Raw genomic sequence first — 21,203 nt, 5'->3', positions numbered from 1 at the left:
AGTCAGACGGGCCATAGATCAGGTCAGTTGGACTCCCATGGGGCCCTCACGGGCGAGCAGACCTCCAGTCGTCTCCGCGTTTACCCCTCTCACCGTCATCAACAGACCTGCACCGTAAACAACAGGCTTCCTCTCTTGCCTACTGAGTGATGTCAACCATAAGAACACAACTTTCTTTTCTCAAATTTCAAGTTAGTGCTCTCTGTAGTTGTTTTTGTGCCATTCTCACTAATCAGTAGGTTTACTAACTTGTACCATTTGTTCTGCATTGTGAAGGGTAGTAACTCATGTCAGCATCTTAAATCTCCTTTAGTAATGTCATGGATTATGCTCCTATTTAGTTATGTTCATTAGATATGCCTAGTTTACTATTTTATGTTTAGAAAAAAAATATTTTTCCCACCATAAAGTTTGTGATGTTGTTGATTAGTGAAGGAAATGGTAGAGAGGGGAGAAAAGGAGGAAAAAACATTCTTTTGATAATGAGCTGTTAAATCTCTCTTACTGAAAAAGAACAGTTTTAGCATGAAAAAAATGTGTTCTGTTTGGAAAGTGTGATATTTTGAAAGATTCTTTCTAGCAGTTTGAATTAATTAGAAGTTACAAGATTATATTTGGCAAATGACACTTGAGCATAGATGAAAGAATTTTTTTTTTCTCAGATCCGGAGTTGATGAGTTTTAAGTGGATATTCTTCCCTCTTCGTCCTCCTCCTCCTCCTTTGCAAAGCTGGCAACAGGCTCATAGCATGAGCCAACAGTGCCATCTACAGACCATTCCCTGAAGCTGACAAACCAAAGACACTACACTTTGGCCTCTCAGAGAATTTTTGGAGCCATTCAAAAGATTCAAAGGAAAAGATCATATTCTTCAGAACCATTGTTGATGGAGGAAAAAAACCCCTCAATTATAATAGAAAAAATGAGCCGACTATCCCTTGGTAGTAGTGATAATGGCAGAATGACAATGTGGCCCTATCCTTGGCCCCTTTGCTCTCATCGCTGGCTGTGTATGGCAGTGTGTCTTTGAAGTGTGTAACCTGATAGACATGCAAGCCACAGCATCCCATCCTGCTAGGTGCTGATCTTTGAACCCGCTCTTTTAGGGGGAGAAATAACAGTTTTGTCAGCAGCGGGGGGGAAACTTTCAGTTCTGGACATCTATGACTGTAAAGGTATATTTTTTATTTTATTTTTTTTATAGAACAGATGAGTCTTGTGTTTTCTGCCAGGCTTCCAAGGGAAGCTAGAAAGTAAAGAGAAAAATAAGTCTCTCTAAGTTTAAGATTGCTGATTTGTAGCGTGCATCTTATCGTGCAGAAGATAAATATACTCTCATTCAAAATATCTTTCCTCCTGTTCAGCACATACTGTAGGTTTTGTGTCTATACTTCATGTGTGTGATTGGTCTGCTCTCCTCTGCTGTGATCTGCTTTGATGTGTGATACAGATCAGCAGTGTCAGTCACCCCTGGCTGTAACGCCAGTCCCCCCGAAGGCCTGCAAAACTCCTCATATTAGTCATATCACATCCCTCAAGTCCTTTATCCTTCTCTCTGTGCTCTGTGACCTGACACAGTGGCTCTTTATGCCCCGTGACCCTGCTTGTGTGTGCGGGCGTGTGCACGCTTGTGTGTTCAAGGTCAGGTCAAATCGGGCCTCTGTTACATGATAACAGGTCTATCTCTGTTCTCCTTACACACCTCTGCCTCTCATTTTTGCCCCAGTTTGCCTTCTGTCAGCACCCTATGGTTGGAAAATGTGCTCTCACTGCTTTCATCCAAATACTGTCCTTTTCTGTCTGCCAAACCCACTGTACACTGCTGTTTTCAGATGGTTTTCGGCAGTTAGGACGTTTTACAACACAAAGATGTTGTACCTTTAAAGCAGCGCAGCCTATATGGCATGAAGGGTAGTGAGTTTTAGAAAGATGCAACTGGAGCTTCAATCACTTGATGTTGTAATAGATACTAAATAAAAAGATAGTGACTCTATTGCAGCAACTCTGCAACCTTTGAGCTGATGAATAAAGACAAAGACATTTAAGCTCATTAGAGTGATGAGGAACAATAGATGATATCTACGCACACGTTCCTTTCTGCCAGCTCTAATTAGCAGCACTGTGACATCTCTGTCGTGCTCAGACCCAGCTTTGAGAACGATGGAAATGTTACTTTCAAATCTAATTTCCTATCTTGTAATGCATTCGACTTCTCAGAACCAAAGTTTTTTTTTTTTGATAGCTGATACTGTGTGTCTGTTAACACCCAAATTCCTCCCTCCCTTTTTACTTTTTTTTTTTTTTTGTTTTTATCAAGGCAGCATTTTTTTTTTTCCTGGAGTTGTCTGGGAAAAGTCTTGGAGAAGCGCGCTGAGACCTTTGGCCTTTGTAGATGAAACATTCCCTTCTGTTGGTGTGTGTTAAAACGCTTTGTTTTTAGTGAGATAATCCTTCTTAAATGTACACACACTTTTACCCCATTCCCTGTTCCTCCTGACCTTTATTACTCACCCCCCCCCCCCCCCCCCATCCTTGGTCTCTGCGGCTGCTCCATTATCGACATCAGCAGACAAGAGTGGGGGCCCTGTGAGATCGCAGAGGCAGCCTGTCCGCAAGTCCGAACATTCTTTTTCATTCCTCCCTCTCCCTCGCTCCTTCTGTTTTTCTTCTACTGGCATCTTTTTCTCCATTGTGTTGTCCTCGCACTTTTATCCGGACCCTTCAGAAGCCTGGCACTGCGTTGGTGCGAGTGTCCTGATGGAGGTGTATCCTGCTGCGAGGAAAGGAGGAAGAGAGACTGAGGGAGAGGAGAAAGAAAGGAGAAGAGAGGAGGAGGACGGCAGGCTGGCTGGCTGGCAGGCAGAGGAATCTCCAGTTGAACCAGGAGCTCTGTGGTATTGATTAGGTAGCTGAGGTGTTGTGAGACAAGTTGTTGAGGAGGGGTGTGAACTATAAAGGGTGTGGGGTGCAGGGGGGGTCAAAATCAAACACGCAGCCCTTCTCTGATTACCGGCATGGTGCCGCATTAGGCTTACATTGGGGGCTCAACAGGAAAATGGATTTCTTTAAAAAGCTGCTTAATACATAAATCATGACCTCTGGGGTCACAGTGAGGGTTTAGGAGATCCGATCAATAACAAAGCTAATGCAAGCTTATTGTAGCTGGTTTGTGGTGCAGAGAGACCTCTAAATGGTGTTATTGGAAGTAGCTTACAAGCAGTCTAATACCGATGGATAATCGCTTTGTAGAAAGTTTGTTTTATTACATTTTCAGCGCAAGTTTAGTGCATCTTACTTAGGTATATATTTCAGCATGAGCTAGGATAGATTCCTTTAAACAGCTGTCTCTCTGTGTCGCCTCTCAATGTGATAACCATTGTTATCTTTTCCTTTGGTCTGAGACTGCTTGTATTTATGTTGGTCGACACAGTGGCGGTGGGGTTGAGAATGCAGGCTTGTTTTGCACATGAGGAAGGATAGCATTAGTGCTGAGATAATGGCGCTGTGTATTGTTCGCTGGCCGTGTGGAAGTGGTGGGACAGGATCTATTAGATGCAGGCCCATTTCCCTCCAACTGACTCTAACAGTCCCCACAAACATTAGATAAAGAGCCTAGCCTCAAGCCTTTGTAATTTGTTTGTATTTTTCTGCTTAATGTACTTTGCTCAATCTTGTTTAGCGATGATGGAAGCTGATAGCCTTATCTCGCCTTGCCAAGGGCATGAGCCACTACCACTGCTTGGTTGAACATTGTTCAAATGAAGAACGTGGATATGTTTATAGTCCTTTTTTCTGATTTTATTTTGATGCTGGATGAACTGCAGATGTATCTAGAGGTTATTTTGTATTTGAGCTACTGGTTGATATGTTCAATTATGCACTGATGAAAAGTGAAACTAATATGGAAAGTTTATAGTTATAATATCTCTCTTTTGTTTGATCATATGAAAAATTAAAGGTGATCTGTGATCTTTTTCTATTCCTGGCTGACCACATGCAATTTTTTTTTCTAATTTTTCATTTTCATTGGGTGTTTTGTCATCTTTTCTTCAAAATGCATTTGGATTTATTTTTCAAAACAGCTACTGCTTTTGATCATCAGAGATCATTTTTTACATGTTCACTGTCACCCTCAATAAAAATTTATTTTTTCAGTCTGGTTCCTTCTCTTTCTTAAAAGTCACATTTCAAGTCAATCTGAAAATCTGAAGTTACATTTACTTTCTTCCATTTGCTAACTCGGTTCCCTGTTTGGATTGTAGCCAGTTATTTTTACTCTGCTGCCAAGTAAAAGTGTGAAGGATGATCCAGCCATTTAAGAAAAACAGAAGTCAAGGAGGAGGTTGGACTTGTAATAAAACCTTTTAAACTCACCAGTATCAACAGCTAGTCAGACTCAATACTGTCTGTCTCAGAACAGACAGCTGAGGAATAGTGCTAAGTCTTTCAACTCCCTGCCATTCATCTACTCCAAAATTAAGAGGGCTTTTATGTTTTGTTTTGTGAACCATTCCCCACAAGAAATATTTGTGGCAGGCCCCATCACCTCCCGCAGCTAAAGTCATAACCAGCCGTAGAAAAACACTGTCTGGAGTCTGGAGAGTGGGTTAAACCAGCATCACTGCTATATTTTCTTCTAGTCTCTCTCAGGGGAGGGAAGGGGGGGTGCTAGGGGGTCCATGATGTCTGTTGGAGCTATGGAGGATAGAGGACAGGACAGCCAAGATGCCAAGAGCCTGGAACCTGACCTCACCAGAAAAACATTTACATTTTGGAATGTGTATGTGTGTTTGTAGGCCACTGCATGAAAGTGTGTATATACATGGACATTAGTACATGTGCGCGCATACACCCTATGGACTAGGTGGTTGTTACGGACCATGAAAAGCAACTGACATAGTTTACCTCTCTGTGGCATGAGACTACTTCTTTGATTCTTTCCTTTTCGCATTTTGGAGGCAGCTTCCTGTCTCAGACTCTCAAACACTCTTACCTCAGACAAGTGGGAATGGCGCTGTGACAGAGCTGGGATTATGACTTTGTTTAATGCTTTACAGAAAACTGCAACTGATGCTTGTTTATTGGAAAGCCTTGTCCTTTAAATGGTGACAGTCGAGACCTTGAATGTTTGAAGGAAGTTACATGATTTCGTATCATCCAAAACAGTTGATCGTCTGAGAGTAGAGACACAGAGTGATAATTTGTTTCATTTAGAAATAGCCATTAAAATATTGCGTTTTTAAGAGCCAGTAATATCTAAACTTGTTTTTCTTGAATTGCAAGTATTCATGGACATACAGTACATCGCTAAATGACCTTATGTCTCCCCGCTGCTTCCCAACATTTAGTTTTCCATGCGTGTTGATATGGAAAGCCTCCTTGTCCTTGGCCCGCTGAAACTAGGGCTTTGTGCTTGCTTTGGCCAAGGCCCTCTCCCTCCCTGCCTGACGACTGGCTGCGTCTGTGTTTACGTAACCATATATATCTGAGAGGAAACTCATGAAACGTTAATCTCTCTACTTTTTAACCCTGATGAATTTCTACATTTTCCAGCTGTGCGGCATGGCATATTTATGCTCAAGCTCTATCGCTGAAAACAGCTCTGTCATTGTAAATGAATCACCATCCAAGACTAAAGAGTATGTGTATGTGTGTGTAAACTTCAGGCAAGGAAACTGTACAAATACCAGCTCAGCCATGAAAAGCGGCACTAGTACCTTCGTGAGTAAAATCTGCAGCTTCTTTTTCATTCTTCTTCAGACCTGAATCAGTGCACATGCATTCGTCACTTGGCACATTTCTCCTGGTTGATGAGCATCGTTCACTCATCGCGCTGATGAGACAATGTCCCATGTCATATCCTCTGTTGACGGGTCACACCTGCATTTGTGACCTCAGCGGAGGACAGTACTTTCCCCCCATTCTGCTTCCTCACTGCCCTTCTTGTAACTCTGACATGCATAATTTCTGGAACCGGTCGGGGGCATTTAGGTTTATGAGCAGCTGGCTTTGTGAGTAGTTTGCTTTCCTTATTCCACCACTCTCTGTGGTTGAAGACTGACACGTGGTGAGTCATCTCGCCTGCCCATCCACAAGCACAAAGGAAGAGCCCGTCTTTCAACAGCTGCTTCAAACAGACAGCCCCACCAATTTACCGAGGGGAATGTCTCTGAAAGCCTTTTAGAACGAGGTTTTCGCCGATGTTTGTTTTACAAAGACTTTCGCTAAGCCTGCATGTCCATTTGTTGCTTTATTTTGATGGCTCAGATACTGTACATAGTGTTTTAGCTTCAGTGTATATATAAGCAGTATATAATCTTGTAAGCATTGGGTGTAACTTATAACATTGTAACTGGTCAGTGTCCTGTACCTTGAGCACACCTCTTCCTCGTCCTGTCGCTCCTTTACCAACTCTGGGAGTCACCTTGGAGTATGACTGTCTGCACAGAATGATAATGAGAATGCTGATTTAAAACAAATAAGCAGTGTCTCCTCCTACAAAGCTAACACTAAGCTTCCTGTCAGTTTGGCATGTCTGAGTTGTCAGGATAGCCCAACACGCCCCAGGACTATGTCTGCATTACATTAAACACAATCACTTGACCCTAGCTGGCCCTATACCCTGTACCACATCTACTTGAGTTGCTACAACAAGGTCCAACCCCCTCTCCATGTTCCCACCATGAGAAACAGGGGAGAACAATCCTATTACATTACAACAGGCCCAGAGCTGATCTAATGGAGAGAACATTAAAACCATGTCGCGTCCAGTCACTTACTTGATGGATCCTGGGAGAGAGGGATGATTAAGAGGAGAAGGAGGAAGGGACAGGAGGCTGTGGGGTTAGAAGTAGTGTCGATATGACAGTGCGGATGTGGCAATGGAGAGTATGTGATGGTACCCTGATGCCCTTGAGCAAACTGTCATTCAAACCACTTAAATTAATTTCTCCACCTTGTCTTCTTCCCCGCCTCCCTGCCATCACGCACAAGCATACTACATACAGAAGGCGTTAACATAATAGAAAGTACATGTCAACAACTTTGGACTCAATAAAAAGAGGATTTTTGTAATGGAAATATGTGGCCTTGTGTCTGTAATAGTCCAGATCCACCAGCTCTGGCTTCCTAGTTGTCAGAAAAAGGCTGAAGCAGGCATTTTGGAAACCCACCATTTTGCAAAATGGTGCTTTGTATTGTTAGGGTGTATAATTAAGATCTCATTGTGACAGCCATTGAGAAAGAGCTAATGAGGGTTCTGATGTATTCCATATGAATATGAATATTGAATTTTTAATATTTTATGGCTTTCTAATTGCCTTGAATGCTGTTAATGGCTTTGACTGTTGAATATTACCCAGACTGAATGTGTGGCATGCCTAAGTACCTTTTCAAGCTCAGAGCTGATAAAATAGCTGCGTTCTCAAACCGAATTCTTTGCTTTATGACTGTTGTGCATTGTATGTGTCTTTGGGCCAGATACACATCTTGACTGAAGGCATGTCTGTGACTGTGAATACATTTGAAACACTCCTTTACTCTCTTACTAAGATGAATGTATATATAATTACAAAGTATATCACACGCACTACCTTGATATAGAGTTTAATGGCCGTATCGTTTCTTTGTAGAGCATGTCTGCTGGCCTTAATCTTCCCCACAGCTGACATCTTAATAACTCAGCCCTCTCCATCCATTTCCATGGGAGACATCCGGATGTGGGGGAAGGATTAGTTTAATGAATTTGACAATTAGTAACAGAAGTTAATGACTGCATGGGGCTAAGTACCCTGATGGACATGGCTGGGGGGACTGAGGGCTTCCATTGCTCTGGGCCATAGATCCTCATTAATAGCTTTTCTGCCCGCTGGAGAGGACAGGGGAAGCCAGGCCAGGCCTTTGTTTAGTCTGCCTCTGATGGGGCTGCAAGGGAGTTGCACTGTTGCACAACGCCACACCAGAATTAGTCCCGCTCTGGGCTTCAGTTAATACAGGGCCTCAGGTCCTGGATCAGGTGAAGCTTCCTTTAATGAACTAGGGTCATTAAATGCTGAAAAAAGAAAAGTGACACGGAATCAGGGCAGGGAGGGAGCTCTTTCTTTGGATCTTGTGCCAACAGTCATGAAGGAAGAAAAGTGGTTTGTGGGTCACAGGAGTCCTGATGACCTCCGCTTTGATTTATCATAAGGTTAGCTTCTTAACAGGATCCCACCTCTAATGTAGTCAAAACATCGTTTAGCCAGATAGCTCTCATAAAGATTTTATTATTATTTATTATTATGCTGTGCTTCATGAGCTACCTTGTCGCTTTGTCAGGTATTCCCACTATAAACCATTTTGATAAATTTTTCAGCTACCATAAAATCAAAGTTTGTATTTTTTATGGCATCATGAATACACATGGAACAATTTCCCTTAATATCAGTCAATTCAGATTTATTCATACATACACGCCTGCTTCACAATAATTTATCCTACCTTTCCCACAGAGGATGAGAAAGTATGTCTAGAATTTTTAAAATCACGTCCAGAGTAGCATTAGCTGCCCCCTCATTCCTGCCTGTCTCCTGGCGATAGCTATAATAGCGACAAAAACATAACCCCTTCCAAAAATAACCATTTTCCTAAGCTATTTGCCAAAAGGTCTCGAAGCTAGAGCCTCCATTGAAAACAAGAGGATGTGTGAGAAATTTGTCTTGTGTTATCATTAGTGGCGAGTATGAATGGCTATTAAAGGCTTCATGATGTCATGTAAAGGGAGCCAATGAAAGGAGAATTCATTTTATTGGTCAAGACTGAACTGAACCTCACGGGCCCAAGTACCTACAACAGAGGAAGGTGACAGAGGGAGACAGAGAGACAAAAACACAAGAGGAGGGTGTTGTTCGCTGTTGCTCTGATGCTCTCTTGATTCTGTCAGGCTAAGTCTGGTCCTGTCAAGTTTAGAGCCAAGGGACCAAATTGGTGTTGATGTCGCGCACTCCTTCAACACTCTCATTCCTATCTCTTTTCCCTTTTCTTTCTCTCTCTCTCTCCTTATCCCACTCTTTACCTCCTAATTTGCCTCTTTAGGAACTGACAATTGTATTTAGGGAAAAGGTTATCATTGTATTAGAATAGAGTGTTGGCCCTGAGGCTTACTTAGAATTACATGACTCTGCCTCCAGCCCCCTTGGGTCTGTGCTGGGCTGAAATGTTATCAGTCTGACTTAATTACTGTCACTGGGCAGCGGAGTTGACTATAATGTATATTCCATTATTGGACAAGTTGGAGAGATATTTAAACTTGAGTACTGAATCCCAAGTTCTTAAGATCTCTTGGTGTTTAACTTTAGGTCAAAGAGTTAAATTCTAGCAGTGTATTTGTCTCTGTGTTTAGCCTCGCCTTTATACCTCATATCCTTTGCTGCACCGTAAACACCACACACACGTACATGCACAGAGCCACACACACACAGAGCACATCCTTTATCTGATTAGCTGGCACGCCTACGTGGAGCTGTGTGTGTGCGGCACAGTGCGTCGCAGCTCAGCGTCAGGCCCCAGGCAGGGCATGGATTTCATTTAGGAAAGTATCAAAGGTTTACACGCTGTTCGCTTTAATCAGCATGTTTATCAGGCAGAGAAAAATTGCAGGAAGGGACCACAGGGAGAAGGAGGGGTGGGGGGGTTATCTTAAGGACCAGTAGCCAGGGAAATTGATAATGGCTACAAGGTAATTTACTGGAGACTTGTGCATCCCTCCACTGCTTCTACCCTTGCCTCTCATTCTAATTATAGCCCATGTAATGTTCTAATGAATCTGCAGGTGTATGTCTGTAGGGGAGGGGCACAGAGAAGCGGGTTATGTATGTACTGTATGTGGGTGAGCATGCAGCTTTCGCTTGCACGTGCGTGTGTTTGTTTGTGTGTGTCACTCCGTATCAAGCCTGTTTTCGTGAGAGAAGATTGAACACATCTCAAGGCTGTGTCAGTATCTCTCGAGTGCATAGTTGTCTCACTGTTTCTGAAATATGAATATGATATGAAAAGCAATTAGATTAGCCCTCAGCAATATTAAAGATACATGCCACTCACAGACACAATGCTCCGCTGATACTTCGAGTTGTCACTGCGGTTCCATCCTCCAGCTGAGTGTGGAGAAGATGGAAGCTACGGCCAGACGCACTCATCTCTCACTCACACTAGACTGCTGATAAGGTCCAGGGACTGCCTTTAGTGGGGCTGCTGCCTCCAGTCACACACTCACATGTATGCATAAACACTCACGTTCACTCACAGAGCCATGTACGCAAACCTCCAGGGGATATGGGCTGGACCATAAAGGCCTTGATACGACCAGAGTGTAAACATCCCCACAGGACTGCGGTCCAATGAAAGGAAGAGCTGTCTGGAATCTGCTCTCTTTGTCTGTTTCAGTTTGTGTGTGTGTATATGGTAACGTGTTTGTGTGGTTTTGTTCAGATAACACTTGTAGGTTTACCATTGTAGGTTGAGCAAGGAGTATTTGGCCCCATGGGACTGTGACATCATATTGCCATTACAATGCACATTGCACATACTGTATAATGGAAAAGGCAACAAATCTTTGTGGTTAAGTTTCCTCCATCTTTTCCTCCCCACAGGAAAAGGAGGGTGTCGAGGCAGTGTCTGTAGGGGCCATTCTCTCCGATTACCAGAGGGTCCGTGTGGAAAATGTGTAAGTCAAACACACATGCACACATTCATGATCTAGAACACACTTTAAATCTAAAGTGCACACACGCACTGCATCTAGGCCTCTGAACTTGCACACTGACGCACACACTGTGGCCCACTGAAGGAAGAGAGTACATCCTCTGTAGTCTTTACCTCTCTGTGTGCTCCAAACTTTGACCGAGTTTTGTTTAAACACATACACACACACACACACACACACATATATACACACACTGAGTTCTGTTTATGCCATTTTATTTAGACTAGCTTTGATTTTTATGGTGTCTGTTTTTATGGAGCAATGATTTCGAAAAACGAATGAAACTGATAGTTTCATATCTGGCATGATTTTGTTACTATAAAAAATGCACTTTTCCATTAGGGGTGAAACACAACATTCCTATTTGCAGAAAGACGAGATGGTTTCCTTGTGACACAGATACCCATATGTCTTGCTCTTGTTTTATTCTTTCTCTGATTGTTTTTTTTTCTCTCTCTTTGTTCTCTCTTGCTGCAAACTTACACAGACTGGACACACAAGCTGCACAAACTGCACAAAAGCTCCCTTCTTATTAACAAATCCTGCTGTCCATCAGCTATTCTTTTGCCTTATTCACGCTAGATCCATACACATAAACATCTCAGGGTTTTCTTGAGAAGTAGACATTTGTGTGCAGACATTTTGGCTCCTGCTACCTGATGTGGATGTGTGTGTTTCATGTGAGTTTATGTGACAGACAAGCCCCAGCTTAAGATGGAGGTTTTTTTTATGTTTAATTCCTCATTGAATAAAGCCACTGGCAGTGGTAGCAGGTGGGAACATGTGCTGTGGGCCAGACTGGCAGCCTTCCTGAAAATGGAGAAGGTGCCTGGCCTAGTTGGCTTTGAAGTTCTTCTGGAGCTGGCAAATATTCACTATTAACCACTTTGCATCTCCTTCTGTTTCTACAACGTACTGCCCTCCCTTTTCCCTTTGACCTGTTACCCAGATGTTTGCGGCTAGGTTTGCAGCCCCTGGCCTACCTGTGGCGTCGAGACCAAGAGTCCCTGCTTACCGAGATGATATCATCTGACCTCCACGCTATCCTCATCAAAGTCGCCGCCTTTGGTGAGTTTGCGTCTCATTCTTTTGTGTCTCAGGCAGCTGGTGAGCAGTCTGATGTCTCCTCCCTTCTGAACACCCTTTTTACTCTCTTTTCACTTTCTCTGAAGGTGCTATGTTGGTTAAGCAGTGTTTGGCACAGGGATTGAAGGGACAGAATTTGGATAAGTGTGGGATAGGAGGAGGAGAGAGGTAGGTGGAACCAGAGAGAAAAAGAGAGACAAGCAGAGTAATGCCCTAATCATTAATCTGTGGCTTAGCAGCGGTGTTGAGACTTGTGCCAGCGGCGAAGGTATTGAAGCAGAGAACAATATGAAAAGATAAGAAGCACAGAGGGAGGAGGTGTGAGGGGAGTGCGCTGTGGTATTGGGTAGGTGGTTGGGTGGAGGGGGGAGGGTTGGCAGTTGAGAAATAATCACAGGTGATTACCGCGCACATTAATGCAACCTGTCAATAAGAGACACATGTCGCCGTTGTGTGTGAGAAACACTGCATTCTCTGCTTATGCATAGCTCAGAATACATGGTCCGTGAAGCGAAGATTAAAATCTGATATCTCTCATTTACGTTTTTCAACTGCTCCAGCATTGAGGGAAGAGGTTAATGTGGTGTCACCTGCTCTCTGCCTGCCTGTTTTGGAGCCCGAGGGTAGGAAGATCGGATTACTGCATAACAGGAGAGAGTAAAAAAAAAAAGTTTTCTTTTTCTTTTCGTTGGTACATGATGTTAAGATCCCACCCTGCATCTACTTGACAGTGCAGCCGGATCTCCTTTGACGGTGCCAGTGAAAAATGATAATTATGGCTACAAATGGTTCTTTTTATTCTCAAACTACCCGTGGCGATAGATCATCATGTAGACATTGTTTACGTGCTGTTAAGTGCTTGTTGTCACCTTTGGTTGCAATCAGTTGAAAAGGGGTCCATGGCTGACTGATGACCCTCAGAGCTGAGCAGCTTGTTCAAAATATTCTGCGGATCTTTCAACACTGCTCAAATAACCTCTCGTGAAATGCACTTGTCAAGCCATTTATCTTTGGTGCTTTATTTTGCCGGACCCATTTGTCAATTTTAATGGATTCATGATAAAGGACTTTTTGGTAATAAATAATATAACTTGTCACATGCCCATCAGGGGAGAACTCATGTCAGAATCCATGTTTCTCAGACTTTGTTTTTCTTCTGTGGGATTATAATTATTGTTTACCAGTCAAAATTATTTTTTATTTCCACTTATTTCCAGATAAGATCTCAACCTGCATTTAATGTTATTTGAACAATTCTAATGCTTAATTACCCGGCTGTAATGTATTTCCAGAGAAAATGCCACGCCTTTAAAACCTCAGTCACCCTGTAGCCCAGCTACCTCCACCAAGCTTTCTACTCTAAACACAACTTTGTCTAAAAGCAAATTCTCAGCATTTTTTGAAAGATTATAATTAGAAAGGAAAATCACCTCAGGTGCCTTTGAGTGTGTATTTTGGCCTCCATTCTGGAGGTGTTTATGTGAGTATGTGTGCATGTGTGTTTTGGCTACAGGTAAAAAGAAAAGATCTTATCAGCCCTGACTCCTCACCTGTCCCAAGGCAGTGGTAATTAGAAAGGAGAGAATTGAATAGGGGTGCAAGCGCCCAAGGCATTTTAGGCAGCACTCATATAATTGCAGCTTTGGTGGAAGCAGTTCTGAGCAATGAGGTGTGCTGTTTATGGGAGATTGGGTGACAGAAGGGCGTACCTGGTGGCCTTTGGTGTTTGTGTGTGAAAGAGATTTGGAGGGATTTACTAGTGCAGACCTCATGAGGTGGAAAAAAAAAACAACTCTCACAGGCCAAAGGTTAAGTCTGCATCTGAACTGACAGCCAAAACAGCTTATGATATTCTGTAGGGCTATAAAATGGGTGTTGGTGGGCTGTGAATAGAAGGAAGTCATTCAAGATTAATATTCCCTCATTAGGTACTCAGAAAGACAGGTGGAAATTAGCAATGAATGGATCAAGAAAAAAATACTTTCTTTCTTTCTTAAGGGAGGATATATTCCTTGATGACAAATCCCTGTAGTGAAAAGACAGCTGTCCAAATGCAGGATGATCCTCTAAGTGAATTCTCTGGAAGTGTTCATTTGCATGCTGATGGCAGACTAAAACCACAAAAGAGAGAAAGAAGATTTTAGTCTTTGAAGATGCCAAATTGCATGTAGTGAAGTAAGTTCAACTATCTGAGTCTAAGCCTATGACTGTCAGAAAATGCTTCTAATTAGCAAAAAAAGCATTCCTCTCAAAAGGGAAATTCATATTTTTGTTGGCAAACTGTCTCCTTATAACGCAGTATCACTTGAGCTAACTGTGGTAATTGGCAATTCCACAAGCTAGAATTAAATATTCATGTAATTAGTTAATTGATTGATTAGTGCAGGTGTGTATGAGGGCACAGGTTCAGCAGTTAATTGGTCCTCAGCTCCAGAGATAATTGGCATGTGTGAAATCAAGGTCTGTCTGGCGGGAAAACCTTTTATCACTGCATGATCTTTTACCCTTCACACGAACATAGCCTTTGTGCTCTAAAGAAGGGAATTTATGTCACAAATTTGCTTTCACTGGTAGCCCACTAAAGGACATTGGCTATAATTTTATATATACTTAAAAGACAATTAATGTTTAAAGACATTAAAGGCAGAGAAATTTTATTGACCATTGTTTCAAAGTGGAAGACAGTCAGTGGGCTAGTTATCTGACAAAACTGAAAGAATGCAATATACAACCTGTCTTTACAATTACCGTACTCCATAACTACCGTATAAGGAACGTTGGAGATGTAGGCAGATAGAAATGGCCAGTTTAATTAAAGAAACAATGCAAGACAACAATCAGGACATGTTTACAAGATTAGAATGTGATGAGCAGGATTCAGAATCTATCATATTAGCTGTCCCTGCAAAAAGACAAGATGCTATTTGCCCCTGCAATTCAATGTTCTGTCCTCTAACCCAGGTCAAATTAACTCCTTTCAGTTAGTTCATATTATCCATTGTTGACGGATAATATAGATGCATAATTTTCTGTCAGTCAAGTAATTGATTAATAGTCTAATTGTTTCAGCTCTAATGCCACTGAATCCATTAGTTGTTCTCTCTTCAAAAATTTCCTGTGGCCTCGTTTTACTGTTTTACTACACTTTGTTTTTGGGGCATTGTTTGGCCTAAGGTGTCTGGAAATGAGTGGGCAGAGAGATGAGGAGAGGATGGCATGCAACAAGGTTGTGATTATATGGTCTGCTCCTTAAACCCCAGTTTGCTCTTACCCCTTGGTTTTCAGTTAAAATTAATTACATTTGCTTTCCCACAACAAGGAAATATACACAAATGGATATACCATGAAGTTAAGTTCCTAGGCAACCATTTAACCTGCCTGTCCTGCTAGCCACTGACCATGACCTTTTCTTGTAAATTCAATTAAAATGTTTTTTTCCAATAGTTAGTATACAGCATTTTTTTTTTTTTTTTATAAATAAAGTTTATTTTTGTGCAGTTCAGTGTGTTTGCAAGTACCCTCAGTTTCTCCCTTTTGATATGTTGGACTGAAAAGATTTCATCTTGATGTGATTGCTACACAATTCATGCTGCCTGTTATTCTGTTCACAGACAGTGAATTTCAGATAAGAGCCTGACAAATTTCACATATAACCTTAATCTTATCATCCTTTGTACGGTGCCGCCTCCTTCCCCGTCTTTCTTCCTTTCCGTTCTGTATTTCTCTGTCTCTCTCTTGCGAAGATTAGGTGATAGTGAACAGCCATTGTTTTGGCGGGGGTCTTTGAGAGCGTTGTTTAAAGGCTGATGCAGCTCACCTACAAGGGAGGAGATGCTTATTTCATCCATTTAAAGGCTAAAATGTTACACATCATGAATCCAATTTTCTCTGCCTTTTCTCTCTGAAGGCAGGGATTAAAGCCGAGCTGTCAGCTGGCACGCCAGCTCTTAAGACAACCAGTCGATGTCTGTGATACCGCGCTCAGCTCAGCTCAAACAGTATCTGCAATCTCCTGGCTTTTAATTTAGCATTAGACTCAGTAAGCAAAATCACAAGCGGTTTCAATTAAATAGGTAACTCACTGTTGTGGGTTTACATGAATCAACCTCTTCAAGGTGGGGAAAGGCCAATCATGATCGTTAAAAAGAATTAGTGCAAAAGTGTGCTCTGGAAATAATTGCCATTGACTGCTTTAAGGGTAGAAGTGAAAGCAGCATTTTCTGTAGAGTTCAGAGGGAGAATATGTTTTTTTTATCTGAGAACTTTGCCTTTTGGTCAAAGAATTGAATTTAAAAAGTGAATTTTTAAGCACAATCAAAGGGTTTTACAGATTTAACTTGCTATTGCAAGCTTTCTGCTATATGGTTACGTTGCAGTGTCTTGTATTACTCTGTTTAAAATACTTTTTTTAAAGATAAATTTTTACTGTTTTTCATACTTTTGTATAAAAACTAACTCTATTGTCTAAATGGCTCCTGGTTTCCTGGTAAACTTTTCATTCCTCAAAAATTTCAACCCTTTAAATGTCGACAAGGTTTTTAAAAAATGCTCTCCCTAATTACTGGACTCCCTGGTTTTAAAGTTCACTGAATTTAATTGGAGTTTTATAGGATAATACGAGGTAAAAAGCCCTTTTAAAGGAGAGCCATTCCTCTCAGTCTCTCTTAGGGAAGCTCCTCTCTCTCCAAAGAGCGGTCTTGCTGTCTCTGGCGGCAGACTAATGGCAGCTTCTAGTGGGCTTATTTGGGTTTAATGTGGCATAATTAGGTTAGGTAATTGGGTTTAGGTCAAGTTGTAAAACAGGTTCAGAGGAGACAGAGATGTGAAGATCATGTAAATGAGTGGTGTTAGATCGCTGAAGGCTCACACCGATGGCGACTCAAAGACTTCTCAAAGCATGTATTGCACAAGTGCAAGCTCATTCCACCCATCCTGATTTCCAAATGGTTCCAGTAACCTTAAGTCAGTCAGGAACATCTATTAAGAAAACACTCATACAGGTCCTAAGTGGTCTTGGGAGAAATGCCTCCACGTTAGTGCCATCTTTTTATCATTTTATCACTCACTCCTGTCTTCCTCGATTTTCAGTCATCCTCTTCCCTCCTTGTAAATATCAAATCATGTATCATATATTATTTAAGAGCAGGGAAGTTAATGAACATATTAAAAAACGTGGCATCCCCTCAGCAATTTGGAGCCAATTATTAAAATTTGTTAAAAGGCATGACTAATTAAAGAGGATATTTAAATGGGATTGAATTTTAATGCTTTTTTTTCTCCCTTCTTATTACCTTTGTGGCAGGGTTAAGATGAGAGGATGTTGAGATTAGATATTCTCACACTAATTAAGACCACAGATCCCCTGGGAAGAGAATAAGGGCCGGCTCATTCTCTCCCTCCACACTCTCTCCACCCTCCCTTCCTCCCTCCACTGTGGTCCTTCGTCTCTCCCCTGTAGTGCTGGACCACTGGGGCCCGGAGGAGAGACACAGCTGGGATTAAGATGAACTCAGGATGGGATGCGACGTCTTTCCTTCATGTCTCCTCTGCCTCCCCTCTCGTCTCCCATCCATTGCTCCCCATGGGGCCCACGGATGACACATTAACCTTTGAGGCTGTCAGGCCATGAGAAAAGAGAGATTCTCACATTACGATTAACTGTGTTCCTTTAATTAAACACATGAACGTGCCGATGAACAGGACCGTGCGCTTCTTCGGAATAGAGGAGCTATATTCGATTTTCTGAGAAATTATTAGGGACAGTTCAGCAAATTTTTTTTTATTGCAATGGCATTACTGTCACAACTGCACATCACTCCGTGTAGGTCATCAGTAACTTGTTAATGATTGTGTCAATCAATTAATAGGCAGCCTCAGAAAGAGAAAATGGAAAATGTTGAAGAATAAGGCAATCCACTGCCAGTGACCATATATACTTTTATACACACACACACACACACAAACACTTTTTTTTTAGATCATAGTTAGGTCTTTTGTGTCAAAAATAGTGGCAGGAGCATCTAACTATTTGGTTTGGAGTTTCCTAAAATTTGGCTTTTTGCATTCATGTCCTGTTATGTTATGTTATTTTTGTTCCATTCTTAGTAGAAAACACCTGGTGCTCCGGGCTTTTGTGTTTGGTGGAACAGTGACGAACGTACAGTAGGAAAACGAAGGCTACACTTTCCTTTTCAAAGGAGCTGTTTACAGGGTGAGATGGAGTTCAGCGTGGTGTCATCAGTAACAGGCGTCTGGCAGACAAAATCAGAATTTTGTCACAAACCCTCCAATGCTCAACAATCTGAGTAAAGTGTTCACTGTTTAAGTACATCCTTTCAGTCCTGCTGATATGTACATAATCCCAAATAAGACTGATCAATGCTCTAAAACTTTCATGGAAGCTATCTTATTAAAAGGACAGGAGGGTGTGGTAGAAGGCTGTTTTATTTTTTTCCTAAGGAGTCTATTTGTTTGGTTGGTTACTTGTTTTTTTCTGTTTGGGGAGTGAGGGCCAGTGAGCTTGTATTTTAGGAGTGTGCCACCACTGGGTATGCATACAAAGCTCTCCTCCACCCTTCTCTTCCCCTCCTTCTTTTCTCTCCCATGCCTGTGAGTCACTTCCATGCACCATTTCAGGGGAAGGGGAGGGAAAAGGCAAATAAACAAGATCTCTTTCCAGAGTTTATGTTCTCAAAGGGAACTAGATGAGAGGGGTGGCGGGCAAGGGGGTGTGGGGGGTCTGCGGCCAGCAATTGAAAACTGTTGCCCTTACCCGGAGAGATCTGTGTACACTACTTGCAAAGTCAAACAAATAGATCCAGGGTGCAGGTTTACGTGTGTGTTTGTGCGACTGCCCGTAAACCTCCCTGCCTGTCATCTTCAATCACTGTTCTCTGTTCCTGATCAGACCTCTCTCTCTCTCTCTCTCTCTCTCGCTTTCTCTCTCACTCTTTCTCTTTCCATACGTGTGTCTTTGTGCAATGGTGTTTGTGTGTGTATTTCTGTCTTTGTGCATATTTCCCACGTGGGTGCCCAGGCCTGGATCCAGAGAAGCACTTAGGAAAACCTCTGGCTGACATGGAGCCCTATCTGAAACAGGTCACAGACTGGTAGATACTCTGCCGCCCTTTTAAACTCTTGACTTCACTACATCCGTGTAATTCCACATGTGCATCATTTGCATGCAGTCAGGTTACCTCATGTTCAAAGTTGCCCAAAGTCTTAAGTAGTCTTGAAGTGCTTAATTTAAAGTCAAAGCTTAATACTATAGTGAAATATATTTTTCATTCTCTTTAACTTTCAGTTTCAGAATGGTTGTATTTTCAGCGCACTGCTTTCAGTGAAGATAATCACAGCCACACCAGTCACGTTCTTTTACCATACTATTCTAATTGGTTTTTGGTATTTTTCTCTTAAACTGGTGTCAGAAAAGTTTAATAAACTTTAAATTGAACAGGGAGACACTCTAGTAACGTAAAACTTTTTAATTACTTTTAATGTGTTTTAATGAAAAGCAGGAATTCGTGTGAATTTGAATAAGTTCTTTTGTTTTCATTGATTAGCTCTCCCAAAAATATGGAGTCCATATCTGTGGAGAAGGAGGGGAATATGAAACCTTCACCCTTGACTGTCCTCTCTTCAAAAAGAAGATTGTTATGTAAGTAAAGCACCATAAACTCACAAGTATTAATCCTGGTGATCATGTGCATTACCTTTGGAAAGTTGTTTTGTTTTACCAACAATAAATGGATGTTTTTGTGTGTTTGTGCAGTGATGCGGCAGAGACGGTGATCCACTCAGCAGATGCCTTTGCTCCAGTTGGCTACTTGCGCTTCACCAAGATGCACACCGAGAACAAAGAGAACGTGAGTCAAACTTCTGAAAGAATCCATGAGCATAACTTGTTCCACAAATAAGATCAATGCCGTTCAATGCTGAATCAATAATTTCACAACAGAAGTTTGAGTCGCTTTGGGGTTGATTACTTTAAAACCACTCTGAGGGCAAAACAAATACAAGAACAAAACCCTTTGGTGTCTGATAACTTTGTCGGGGAGAAGAGAAACACAGCACTGTAGGGCAGGGTTCAGATCAACCTCCAGAGGGGCAATCTCTCTCCCGCACTCTCTTGCTCTTGGTCTCTCCCTTCATCCCTCGCTCTCTCTCCTCTAGCCCCACATGGCCTACTTTGACGTCTGCAATATTCACTGCAGCCTGAAACTAGGCCCAGCTTAATAAACATGTCTGCTCACATTAAGGCGCTTTGCATTCAGGTAGCTGGCTTAGCGGACCCAGGCGGGGGTTGCAGAGAGGCAGTAGAAAATGGCTTTTGGTATATTAGAAGGCTTCACAGACTGGAGGGGTGACACTTTGAAACATCTTCCTTTCCTTGCAAACTTGAATTTGGCTAAATTATTGTAAAAAAAAAAAGCACTGTGATGGATTGACATTGACCTCATTTATGTGTACTTTTAATTGCTCTTGTTCAAATTGTCTGGTTTAATAAGACACCTACTATCTGATGAGTGTCCCTGGTGACAGGAAGTGCTGCCTCCATGCCGCTGTATTTGTTGCAGCGAGTTAAGAGTATAAGGGTTACACTGAGGGATGGTGCTCGCCTGTAGATCAACATGTCTCCAGGGTAAAGCATGTGATTTGCACGTGTTTCTTTGCACATCACACAGTAATGTGTTTCATATTTGTATATGTGTAAGAGAGAGAAAGTGTTCCTGTTTGTTGCCTTGTGTGTGTGTGTGTGTGTGTGTGTGTGCGTGTGTCTGCATGTTGGGTGGGGGCTGGGACTACTATGGACAAAAAACATACCCCCATCCCACAACCTCTGTGACCCTACAGCCTCACTCCCTACAGCTATATATTTTTTCACTCCCCACACTGCAGCTCCCACCCCCATCACACAAAAACACACACACGCTCCCACAGCCCCCCCTAGGTTTCTGGGGGAAGAGCAGGGAGATCCAGGGTCTGCAAGGGGTGGGGAAGTGGGGGGTGGGGGGGCAGGCAACCAGGGGAGAACCTGCCCTGGTTCAGCCTTCTGAAGCTCTTCTCGTCAGGGTGACAGATCTGCGGTGACACCAGCACTAGAGGAAACTGCACCGGGCTCAGGGGGTGGGGATGGACCACCATCATTTGCCCTCCGTTAATGCTAGTCAAGCTATTTTTCATGCTGGCCAGGAGAGAGGGGCTGAAGTATAATTAATTTGATTATCATATGGCCTAATGCAGTTGACAGCAGATGAGGGGGGTGAATGAGTGTTGGGCAGGGTGAGGGGGGCGTTGAGGAAATATGAAATATGTATTTAAATGTGTGACGCCCCAGCAGGATTTGGCAGGTAATATGTATGCCTAAGAGAATGGTAATG

The 21,203-nt window shown here is 42.3% G+C and overlaps 1 protein-coding gene across 1 annotated transcript in view; it reads left to right on the top strand.

Annotated features, from left to right (window-relative positions):
- The window catches only part of dph6 (diphthamine biosynthesis 6), a 56,672-nt gene that overhangs the window by 4,502 nt on the left and 30,967 nt on the right, over positions 1–21,203 (top strand). The window contains exons 4-8 of the mRNA XM_041061552.1: positions 10,625–10,698; positions 11,687–11,805; positions 18,860–18,921; positions 19,386–19,480; positions 19,595–19,688. Coding sequence (XP_040917486.1) covers positions 10,625–10,698; positions 11,687–11,805; positions 18,860–18,921; positions 19,386–19,480; positions 19,595–19,688 — 444 coding nt within the window. The remainder of the gene's footprint in view (positions 1–10,624; positions 10,699–11,686; positions 11,806–18,859; positions 18,922–19,385; positions 19,481–19,594; positions 19,689–21,203) is intronic.

This window comes from Toxotes jaculatrix, chromosome 17, assembly GCF_017976425.1.
Source record: "Toxotes jaculatrix isolate fToxJac2 chromosome 17, fToxJac2.pri, whole genome shotgun sequence".
NCBI classification, from domain to species: domain Eukaryota; kingdom Metazoa; phylum Chordata; class Actinopteri; family Toxotidae; genus Toxotes; species Toxotes jaculatrix.
Note: the sequence above shows the minus strand (reverse complement) of the source record. Positions and strands in the feature narration are given on the sequence as shown.